This window comes from Metopolophium dirhodum, chromosome 6 (assembly GCF_019925205.1).
Source record: "Metopolophium dirhodum isolate CAU chromosome 6, ASM1992520v1, whole genome shotgun sequence".
Classification (NCBI taxonomy): Eukaryota; Metazoa; Arthropoda; class Insecta; order Hemiptera; family Aphididae; genus Metopolophium; species Metopolophium dirhodum.
The window spans coordinates 36472321-36485312 of NC_083565.1; the positions used below are offsets into that span (position 1 = coordinate 36472321).

A 12992-nucleotide genomic window follows, 5' to 3' on the forward strand; every position below is an offset into this window, starting at 1 on the left:
ATAAGGTGCTATATGTTGAAATCGAAGCACTTCTGTGGTTTCTATTTTGTGTAGAAAAAAAAAATAAACACTATTGTAAAACCACTTGCTTCCTCGCTCCGCTCAGAATCTGAAAGTATATATGTAGACATATACATAAATAAAACTAATTGTTAATTTTTTTTTTGTTAAAATATTTTTTATAATCTAATATATACAATTTTCGTATCACAGTGTTAGTGCTTGAACTCCTCCAAATCGGCTCGACCGATTTTGATCAAAATTTCTGTGTATATTTTGTAGGTCTGAGAATACGTTTTAGGCTTATTTAAAAAGGAAATCGATCACCCCCGGGAGGTGCTCAAACAGGAGTTTTGAGATTTACGATAGAATTTTTTGTTTATTAATGATTTCTATAGACACAAACAAATAGAAAATATTCAAATAAAAAAAAAATAATAAAGAAATATTATTCTCAAACCCTATAACCCATAGCAACCCATATTATTTGTTTTTATTCGAATATTTTCTAATTGTTTATGTCATTAAAAATGCCAGCAAGACGCCATAGTGGCAATTTTTGTCGTATAACAAATTCAGACTTGCGTGACGTATTCCATTAAGTCTGGAAAATGTTTATTACGATTTTCTCTATTATACTTGATAATAATTGTTTAATAATAAATAAAAAAGATTTGTAATAATATATACATTATTATTATACAATATACAGAGTATATTTTATGTCATTGTACGCTGGGGTTTTCAACGATTATGGATAAATGATATAGAATTTCATTAAAACGAAAAAAGACGTGGTTCTTTATTTTCAATAGGCAATTTTTTTACAACAATTTCAAAATTTTTAAATACGCAGTTGTACCAATAGTAAAATCAACTTTATTTTTCAAATGGTAACTACTATATTTTTTAATGGATTTTGGCAAAGCTTTTTTTTCGTTAAATTTTGATAGTCAAATCATCAATTTTGGTTCGCTAGTTTATTAACTATTGGCCTCAAAAGTTTAGTAAAATATGCATTAATAATTTTAATTGATATAATTGATATTGGTTTAATTTATAAGAGCTAAATAATTGTTTCTTATAACTAACTTTTATAACTTGAAATTTGAACCATAAGTTCCCTAGATTGGTAGGCATCGCATGCAAAGTATGCATTTATCAGTTGAAATTCTTAAAGAATTATTTAATAATCGTGATTTAAAATAAACTATTTGCAAGATATTTAGATAAATAGTCAATCTCAATATAGGTTTGTAAAAAAAAAAAACTACCCGAGTGGGGGTACCATACCACCTGCGACAAACCAGTGGGCTTGGGCGAGAGGCGCCAGCTCACGGTGGGCGAAGCATGCGCGGACCTCCGCGGGCGCGCTGGCGCTTCTAGCATGAACCTGACTGAGAGCACACGGGCCCGACCAACTCGTGTACGAATGCGTGCAAGATTGAAGTCCGGCTGGGGGACACCCACCGACAAGCACCGAAACCCGAGCATTCGGTACGGACACGGCACCCGGCAAAAGAAAACCGTACCACTCAAAAAAGGTCAAACCGCGGCAGCGTAAGAACTGTCCCGATGCCGATGCTAGTGGGAAAAGAGTCGTTGTGAGTACTCTGGATGATGGATCCTTCAATCTCATTCCGCGGGTCGATGGGAGAGCCCCACTGAAAACCCGACATTGCTAACGCCCGAACGGTACCAGTGCCCATTGAGCTTTGTGGCGTGCGTCCGGCCGCGCGCCCGTGACTTATGTGGATGGCCTCGCGGAGACTGTGGAAGTAGCGCTTTAGTAGAAGGGGAGGAATTTGACTGGGTCTAATCCAGCGCTCGCCGACGCGGATCAGCGAGACCCAACGATCTACCTCGTACGAGAGTAGCCGGCGGGGGACCGCCAGTCTGGCGCCAGGGTGCCCTGACGTCAACCGCGACCGCGTCACTAAGGCGTGAAGTAGCCGCCCTCGAGAAATATGGCTAAAGGTGTAACAACCCCCGGGGGAATGGTCTTATACTCCCCGCCACACAGTGGTTTACAATAGGTTTGTACCTAACTTAAGCATACTTTTAATCTGATTTAATTACAGATTTCCTTCGGCGTAGGGAAATTGGCGCTCCCATCGCCCAGGGTACCTTAATGAGTACTCTGCAATAGCCGTACCCTGACCTTAAGTGGTTGGGGTATTCTGGTCCTCCAGGTTGGGGGTTTAGCGTAGAGCTAACAGCCCTGCTTTGTAAAAAAACTGTTGTTCAGGTACTTTCAAATTTGCCTTGGATAAGTGAAGATAATGGAAAAACGATTGGAAATTGGAAAAATGGTTTAGATTTTGGAACATTCGACGTTTGCACCCTTTTTAAGACGGGAGACGCACAGGGTGTTGTATCTGAAATTGAGAGGTATAGACTTAGAGTGGTAGCCCTACAGGAAATCAGATGGAATGAGACAGGATCAATGGATATTGAGGACATGACAAAGGTCTATGGGAAGTGTAATAATCAACGCCAATTTGGTACAGGTTTCGCGGTAGATAAGAGCTTAATCCCATCAATAAAAGCCTTCAAAGATGTAAATCCTAGAATATCAGTTTTAACTTTGTCGATGCAGTGGTTCGAAATTAGTTTCGTTAACTTACACGCACCTACAGAAGATAAACAATAAGAGGAGAAGGTCCTTTTTTTCGAAGATGTAATAACCACGCTAAATACTATACCCAGGAGAAGAACTCAAATTGTACTTGGTGATCTGAATGCGAAAGTTGGGAAAGAGGTTTGGTAGTAAAATGTACAATGTTCCCACACAAGATGTTGTTGCAGTCTTGAACTGGATAGTCGATATGATATGTCCAAGTTAAAGGCTGAAGAGAAAAGGTGGTGTTTTTAAAATAGACTAAATGAACAGTTAAGAACTATACATTTTGATAGCATAGTGCAATATAACAAACCGAATAAAACAAAGAAGCCGATGTTGATGTCGAACCTCTAGCGGTGGTGACACGGCGCAGCGCACGCCGGTCGTAGGATTAAACTCAAATGGCAAGGTTATTATAGCTTATAAATTAAAACGTTCTGGGACGTGATTTCGTGAGCCATTATCCAGTTTCATGCAAGTTGAATACAAAAAAAAAATTAATATAAAATATAAATTTACGTAAATATAATTATGAAATTATGAAAAAATAAAAAGTGAAAATCAACTAAAAATTTCGCCACAAAAAATATTGCGCCCTAGGCACGTGTCTTGGTGGCCTATGGGTAAATCCGCCCCTGAATGTACGACTACTGTATCAGAAGATAAACACAGCAAGAGGAGGATATAAGAAACGAGAGAACTTTCTCAGAGAAGATGATGGGACACTGGTGACTGAACAAGAGAAGTAGTCGGATTGCCTACCAGGGTGGCTGGATTGCACTTACTGCTGCGAGTTACATCCAAAAGGATTTTAACAATCACAATTTTTTTAAAAGGTTGTCATTTTTTAAGGGCAACGAAGTGCACAGGGTCAGCTAGTAGTACTATATAATATTTATACAATCTGTATGCGCCGGGAGCATACACTAATACGTGCGCCTGGACACCGACTTCTTCTTTTTATCCCACTTACACCTAAGTCCTAAGGCTGGGTATGTAGTGGTGTATTAGATTGAACAGTAGTGGTCGGGACTGTCCGCTATGTCATGCATTTTGTGCAATTATTTGCATTTGTGTAGAAATGTGTATATGTTTGTGGATGTGTATAACAATTAAACTTATAATAAAAAACGGTTACTGGTAAGCGAGCTGCTGTATAATACACGATTTCAATAATAATTAGTGGTACAAAATATAGAACCAAATCACAGTAACACAAATGTATAAATGATTATAATAATATATGTACAGCACATATGGCCAAACCGAATTAAATATATAATATAATATAGGCAGCTGATAGAGCTGTAAGCCCATATAGGCATAACTATAATAATACAAATATAATATTATACAGGGTGATTGATTAAGCGTAAAACACTCATTATCTCAAAAAGTATTCACTTTTTTCAAATTTTTTTTTTTTCAAAATTTTAGATCTACGCTGTTCTAGAATTATATAATTTTTTTTAATATTTTCACCCTTATATTTATTAGGTAAACCACCATCAACTTTTGATTTTCAAATGGCAACCCATACTAAAAATTTCATAATTTAGTAAGGCTTTTTTTCTTATGAATTATCACGTTTGAATTTTCATTTTTCGTTAATCCGTTGACGAGATATAACTCCTCAAAGTTGGGGTGTTTTGGGAGGTGTTTGTGTATAAATGTGTTATACCTACCGCGAAAATTAGAATTTGTATGCCCTAGGTTAAAAAATATTACATTTTTTAGATCAATTCAGTAAGTACCTACTGTAAACGTAAGTTGGGCCCCTAAATGTATTTTATAATGCCAATTTGGCAGGGTTCGCATATGTAGATCACCCCATTGAAGGTGTTTACGGCACGGGTCATAATAATACTTATCAGTTACTAAGACCAGAAGCTATAAGTAATAAATTCGATATTGTTCAACCACAAGGTATATCGGTGATAAATGATAATCGTTGTACCTACTCACTACAATGACTATTTTCACATCAACTGTTATTTGTATTGTTCTATGCACGATTATAGATATCATTGTTCATGGTTACATGATATGAAGTATACCCAATACTTGGTTATCGTGAAGCACATGGCAATACGTTGAGTATCTGATAAACGGTTATGTTATAAACTTATAAGATTATAAGCACAATGTGATTATACGATTGAATAATTATTGAATTGGCTAGAATCGAGTCGTTAATGTTAATAAAGTTTTACTTTTTAATATATATCATTTTTAAGTGTTTAAATTTTAATAATGCACTTTTTATGTTATAATTAAGTTCAAGTTTAATATATACATTATACAAGGTTCTTGAATATATTTTTTCTTATCTACCACATATTGTATTTTATTTAATAATTTAATTAAAAAAGAAAGTACCTAAATTGGTTAATCACATGACAATTGGATACTTGGTGAGTAGGTACATAATATAAATAATATTATGTACAAATTGTTGGTAAGTTTTACTAGTTAGTAGTTTCTACAATTAAATAAATAATACAATATATCATTAAGTTAAAACATTTTGATTTCAGTTTAATCATTTATACATCTATAATTGTTGTTTAAATGTATAGCGTATGGTTCGCTGTAACCTAGTGGATAATAAATGCCTTGTTATATAATCAAGTAGCATAGCACTACATAGAAATATTACTAACAACTAAGATGTTTCAGCCAGTTATTGAGTTTTGTTTATTTCGTTATTTCAATTTGGTACATAGATAGTCCTAGATTATTTATATTCACTACAAACATACTTAGACAGATGATTTGATCCCCACTTTTTAATTCATAACAAAAAGTGATTATAAAATGATTCATACACATAATATATGATGATTCCAAATCGCAATTTGAATATACCACAGTGAAATCTACTATCACATATAATTTGGAAGATCCTCTATGTTAAAATGATATTCATACTACTATTTCCAATTACATTTAAAAATACCAATATTTTGGTAAAAGTGAAAAATAAGAATATTGCTTCACATATTGGATTTAAATATGACTACAAAATAAATTAAGTAAGTATAAATTTGTTTAATTGTAATATTATTTAATTATTATAATGACAAATAAATTTTTTAGGTGTAATCAAGTTAATAATTGCAAGAAGTGGAAAAAATCTATTTGGACAACTAACTGCACATTACCAATGATATTTATTGAAAACTAAAAATATTGCTAGTGTTAATGTTTTATAATTTGTATGCTATTTTATAATTGATTTAAGTGAGGTGACAACATCAATCATTACAACTTAAAAGATAAATGTATGTTGTGTTTAATACACATACCTACACAAATTGTGTAAATTGCGTAAAGCAAAAAAAAAATTAAAAAATAGTAAGTAAGTATGTGATTAATTATTATTATACATATATAAATGACTACTAAGTAATTGCTCAATATAAACTATTTCTGTCAATGATTGGTGTTGTCTTTGAATAGTAATTTGTACTAAATCCGAGTTAAAATATTATTAACAGCATTTTAAAAATTTTACTTTTGTTTTAAGTCTGGGGTTATTGGAAAGTTGGTTTCAATTTTTTGAATACATGTTATATCTTTACTCATATTTTGCAAAACTGCAAAACGACAATTTTGATTTAACTGTATCATCATTTTGGAATAGATTTTCATAGTCCTGGGCTTATAAATGAAAGTAAAATTTTATAATGGTTCACAATATTAACAGTGACGCTGAAGTCCTAAAATTAGGATTAAGATCATTAATACGCACAAAATATAAATCATTATTTTTACGCACTAACCAATCGCCCATTTAAGTTAAAATAGCTAGTTGAATATTTATTATAGTGTTCGGCATCACTGAAAATTATTATAAAATGTGGGACAATTGGTCATGAATAAAACTATTTCAAAGCCAATTTATTTATCATAGGTAATGTAATATTTACCTGTTCAAAATATTATTTAAATGTGTTAGTATAGTTTATTCAGAATTGTAAATTGAGTGGACAACGATTAAATAAATATGAACTAACTAGTATTTTTATACCTAGTGTTAGTATTTTATTTAAAATGATAAAAAAAAATTATGGTTTATGAATGTTATTACCTAGTGTTGTTAGATGGGAGAAAAACAGCAGGTCCAGTCTGTATACATTAAATATTATTAATTTCCTTTGCACAGCTTGTTCGTAACATCTTGTAAATTATTATTTATTATTTCATATGCATACACTGCAACTTTATTATATTGTTAGGTACTCGTATGCACAATCATATAAGTGTTACTTAAAACCAATTTAAGGGTCGCCTAAGCACAGTTTTCTATACTTTTGAATAATTACTATAATTTATATTTTATATAAAAATCAGCTTGATTATAGTATTTAATATCTATAAGTATCAAACAAATAACACCGATAATACTATCGTAAACATTATTGATAAGCATGGAATAATAAATTAATTTTAAGGAAAAATAATTACAAGTTACAACATGGAACACTGTGTTCTATGGTAATTGGTAATACTTTAATAGGTATTTAATTATTAGTGGTATTACCTAACTACGGGGAATAAACGAAGAATATCGATTTTAGTTAATTGCATGTAATTTAAAAATATTATTTTTAGGTACTTGAAACTTTTTAAGTATATTTATATATTTTAAAACAACCATTGACATATTTTTCAAATGCATTTTTGTCTTACTAAAATTAATTCAACCTACTGTATATTAGGCCACGTATAATAACGATTATACATCTGTTTGAATTACATAAACACCTGCCGCATGTTGATTCTTACCAGGGATCGCGTTTGAAAAATAATCGTTTCATGTTATTTACAATTAACACATTATAAAAATGTGTGTTGATCGTTGTAGATATAGAATTGAAAAGTCATTTTAGTCAACATTTAATACCTAGGAACCTTTTTAATTTTAAAATAATAACTAATGCGGGGAATAACCTAGATACGAAATATAAAATAAATTCTTAGGTTATTTGCTAAGACAAATATAAATCGCATGAAATATATATTTCCACGAAACCAATATTATAACTTATAACTTACAGTCGGAATTTCTCCGTTATCAAACTTTCCAACGGTTACCGCTATAGAATTTCCTCTACGTATTCACTTCTGGCGTGCGTACTAAATACTTACACGCACGAATTGTGTGTGTGTTTATAAATGTTACAGTAAAATACGTTAAATTTATATCAACGTTATTAACTACCAATTAACGTTAATAGATAATAATGAATATTTTACATTGTTTAAAATTACTAAGGATTAACGTTAATTCCAAACAATATTAGCTAATCATTGTAGTTAATTGTATTTACATTTTTGTATTATTATTTGTTATTATTTATTTTCACGTGATAATGAGCCATGGCATTTTGAATTGCATAATTTCCCAACTACTTGACAGGTACATTTATTTGTTTTACACTTCATCTTACAGTACCATCTTTGATAGCCTTGTGTGTCCATAAGACTATTACATCATGCTGCTTCTTGAAGTGTTATTTCTTTTTCTTTAGATGATTCAAGCAGAGGTTTGAGATCAAGCAAAATTTCTTTGCATGGCACAAGTTGAGATATCTTATACTTGTGTTTAAGAAAACATTTTCGGTACCTTATTCAAATATAAATACACGAATACCAAAATACCTATAAATTTAAATTTTGTATTTTATTTTACTTACATAATTTATAAAAACCGTTGTCAACATTAGAAATAACTGCTAATAAATTTCATGGGGATTCACGTGTTTTGTCAACGTCAGGTATGGAAATACGAACAGTTGTTCCGACTTCCAACTCTTGATATTTTTTGTTTGTTTGTGTCATCATCTTTTCGGCTTGCTTTTTTAAACATTAAATTGAATTATTTCTTTCATTTGTAATATTTTCTTGACGTTCGTTAACTAAAATAAAACATAATATTTAAAATAATTATAAAATCCTCTAAATGTAGAGGTTGGGTGTAGAACAAATTATAATTATTATTTATTACTCAATTTTACTATATAGTATACAGGGTGTAACAGAAAGACTAATGCAATAACGTTTGTTACAAATTATAATCAATATTTTAAACTCTTTTCTTTTGTTACACCTGTATAGTTCAAGTTTTGTAAACGTTTTTAAGATGTTTAGTTTTTTTTTGAACGAGCAATAAAGAGTTTTACTTTGCATATTTTTGAATTTTTTTGGAATCAAAATTTAACCATCCTATTTTTAATATTTGTTTGTAATGTCCAAAAAATAAATTTTAAAATTAAATTAAATTAAAAATTAAAAAAAAATTAGCAAACCAAGGAATTTCGAGAGAATGATTTCATTGTCCTCATTATTTTCGGGCTGTAGCATTATTTTTTCAATATCTTCATTCATACTTGAATTACAAATTTCGTCCACTGAAATGCCAACTGATGCTAATCAAACTCTTGCTTTGCATCCAAACGTTGCTTCGTAAGGAGATCTTCCAATGCCTATAACATTGAATTCAATAAAAAAAAAATATTTAACGATATTAAATATTACAAAATAATATTAATACCTGAATGCAATGCACGGTTTTTTTGAAATTGTATAAACTTTAACCCCGAAGGCCAATCTTTGCATACATTTTGTGCCATCCATGTTGCTAGCATGTCTTCGACGTCGTGGTTAGCTCTCTCTACAGACCCTTGGCTTTGGTTGTGTCTAGGTTTGCCATGTACTATTTTTACATCTGACCACATGGAATGAAGCTCATTAATTATCGAATTAACAAATGCTCGGCCATTGTTTGATTGTAGAATGGCCGGTGCCCCGAAAGTTGTATACATATCCAACAAATTGTGTGCAATCTCTTCCACACGTTTACTCGTTAAAGCTCTGAGAAACACGAATTTTGTAAGATGGTCTTGATAATTTAAAATTAAGCGGAATCCATTAATATTTTGTGATTGCATATCAATTAAATCGATTCGAGCTCTTGAATTAAAAGTAGAATGTAAAATAGGTTTCGAAAGTAAGCCTCTTTTAGGATTAGATGACTTTTTTTGACAATGTGTGCATAGATTTAAATATGCCATAATAGTTTCGTTCGTGATATTGCAATAATTTGATTTTAATTCAGAATCCATCTTACATCTTCCACCATGACCAATAGTAGAATGAGTGGAATGCAAAATATTGAATAACTCGTCAATTATAAAGTAATAGAGTATCGCACTATCGCTATTTATAGGTTTAATAAGACGCTTTTTATTATTTATTGTTAAAATATCATATTTACGTACTAATCGATAATCTTTCATAGACTTTTTTCTCCTGGCGTTTTAAACACAAATGTTGAATGTTTTAATTGTTCAATACGAATATTGTACTCATCAATGGTTAGAAATGAGTTATTATCGCTACGTTTTTTTAACTATATCATATATAATATTGTTAAATTTATTTTCCATTTCAAGTTCATCCATATTGAATTTTATTAATTATACAACTTAAAGAAAATTAACACAATGTCTTAAGAATATTTAACGATATAACGATGTCGATCCGATGCGTACCGTGAAAGACTGACAAAAATATTATCTAAAATAGTAACAATAGAGTCCTCTACTAGTAAGCCCCACTAACCTTATTTATAAACATAACTAGTTGTTAGAAACAGGTCTAAGATATTGTAGGTATTAGAAAATGGTTCTAGGTCACTTTGTACGGTCGAGCATTAAAAGTGCGAAATGCGGACACTTTGTACGGTCGGGTAAAAAGGTACATTGAAGAACGCGGACACTTTGTACTATTATATACATAAAGTATATATATCATAAATATAAGTTATATACCTAAGTAGTAAGTATATATAATATTATAAATTATAATGTAAATTATTAAAATAGAAAAACTAAAAATAAAAAGTAAATTGTTTCATCGTATATTAATAATGATCAAAAAAATTAAACAAACAATAATATTATTATAAATCTTAATTGTATTATAATATTAGATATTAGTTTAAAGCAAATTAAAAATGTGTACAGTATAAATATGTCATAATGACAAATAAAATATATTTTTTTACCTATAATATGGAAATAATTCGTCAAAATTAACGATCTATAAAATATAAAATTTCCATTCTTTAATATTTAAAAAAATCTTTAAAAACTACATGTATAATATATGGAATTTAAAAATTCCATATTTGTTATTTCCTTTTTTTATGTTTGTTACATAAATTTAATAGTTTATTATTGCCAGCAGTATAGGATTTTTGTCTCTTATGAAGTCTATTGCCACATTCATCCAATTGTATTGCTCACAAAACCGTCCAAAAACTTAGTAAAATTTGTTATATATAATATATAGTATTATTTACTTGCTAACTTTGGTTTATAACTTATATTTATAATATATATACTTTATGTATATAATAGTAAAAAGTGTCCGCGTTCTGCAATGTACCTTTTTACCCGACCGTACAAAGTGTCCGCGTTATACATTTTGAACAATGGACCGTACAAAGTGACCGTTTACCTTAGAAAATATCTTAGTCCGAAGCACAGAATATAACAATCAGAATGGACACTGATAAAAATTTATACAGGCAGCATAGGACGAAGGCTTGAGTCAGTCACTGCAGGTCCGCAGTAGGGCCAGTTCATTTAACAGTTTGACCATTAATATACGAAAAATAAATATGGCATACTTTTATACGATAAAATGTACTATTTTAATTTAATTGCTTTTAAACAATGAGTTAACTCTTCACCGGACATCCGGACACAACTAATAGTTAATACTAGTATTGGAATAAAGCAGTATTAAAAATACTTTTAAAATACTAGTATAAAAATGCCCTTTGCGATTACTCACTAAGTATTTGAATATAAATACAAATATTTATTACAATATTATAAATACAATTTTTTTTATTTTTAGGTACCTTAATTATGTTACTACTTACCATAGATTTTAAAAAATTTGAAATAAAATAACATGTCCGACTATGTGAATACATGTTCAGGTATTTCATTCATATTGATACAATTAAATTACAAAAATAAATAAAAAGTGGTATTAACTATTAATATAGAATTATTTTTAAAAATTCCAATACGTTAATATAATTGAGATAACAATAAAACGTCGTATCATGGCAAATTCAGTGCTACCAAAAATGAAAACGTTAAGATTTCATATTTTCCCAGATACATGCCCCTACTGCGGACCTGCAGTGGTTGATTCTCTATTATCAGCCCGCCGCCGAGAAGTGTCCTACCCCTGGTCCGAAGTACTATCTAAAACCATTAAAACCATTAAGATAACATTATATGACAACATTTTCCATCGTGTGTAGAAATTATCGATAATCAAACCAAAAAAATAATAAACCATGATAATTACTAGTTTGCTAGGTAACTATTGTCATTTGCTAGAAAATAACGTTATTTTGATGTTTAACATAATTTACTGTAACATATACACGATCAATAGTTGAATTAATAATGCTTCAATTTTCAACATCAGTATCTGTTCTAGTGGAAAAATGAATCTAGTTGGTAATTTAAAGATTATCACAGTATTATTCAAAAGCGTCGAGGGAAACAAAAAAAAAAAAATTAAAGAAAAACGGAAATTTTTTAAGCAAGACACAAGTTTTTGACAAAATTAATTTTGATTGTTTGGTGTAACTCAAAAAAAATGACTAGATACATGATATTTTTTTAAATTATGAATTATAAATTATTATCATTTGACGATTTGGTCGATTTCCATAAATATTTATATTGATTTTCACCATGGATTTAATGTTTATTTTGGCCATATTTCATTATGTGGCTATTATCGATGTCCTTCTCAAGAAATATTAATTTTTAATGTGTTCACAATTTTATAAATTGATAAAAAAAATTAATATATTTATTTTTAAATTTGCTTTGATTATTTTGTTATTTGTTGCTACTGAAAGTACCCACGATATTCAACATTCTGGGGCACTCAATAGATTTTTATACTGCATGATACTACTACCATATCACATGTGTTGTAAGTTTTTCATGGGTGAGAAAAATAGCCACCAAAAAAAAACCCTAGGGATGGGAAATGGGCATTAAAAAAAATGTGCACCCATGGCAGCAAAATCCTAAATACGCCACTTAGTATAATCACTCATTGAAAACCATTTAGCTGTTCCGAGAGGTGTAAAATAACTGAATTTTTGAAAATAAAATGAATATGAATAGATGATCGGTATACCAATTTGGAGTAAAAAACTCGATTGTACAAAAAGCGTGAGGGATGCTGCAGGTGTAGGGTTACTATCACCTCCGTTAAAAATGTATGTAAAAAAATAAAGAAAATAACAGATACAAAA

The 12992-nt window shown here is 30.3% G+C and overlaps 1 protein-coding gene across 1 annotated transcript; it reads right to left on the reverse strand.

Moving 5' to 3' along the window:
- Positions 1-9061: 9061 nt before the first annotated feature.
- LOC132947773 (KRAB-A domain-containing protein 2-like) lies at positions 9062-9753 on the reverse strand. Its single transcript, XM_061018012.1, has 2 exons — positions 9183-9753; positions 9062-9114 (listed from the first exon to the last, which is right to left on the reverse strand). Exons 1-2 carry the CDS (start codon positions 9751-9753, stop codon positions 9062-9064), a joined length of 624 nt encoding a protein of 207 aa, XP_060873995.1.
- Between the last annotated feature and the right edge of the window lie 3239 nt (positions 9754-12992).

Bases quoted from the DNA above. Each gene is read 5' to 3' on its own strand.
- LOC132947773 (XM_061018012.1), bottom strand. From the start codon at position 9,753: ATGGATTCTGAATTAAAATCAAATTATTGCAATATCACGAACGAAACT. The intron at 9,115-9,182 runs GTATTAATATTA...TCAATGTTATAG, and splicing joins AAACCGTGCATTGCATTCAG to GCATTGGAAGATCTCCTTAC.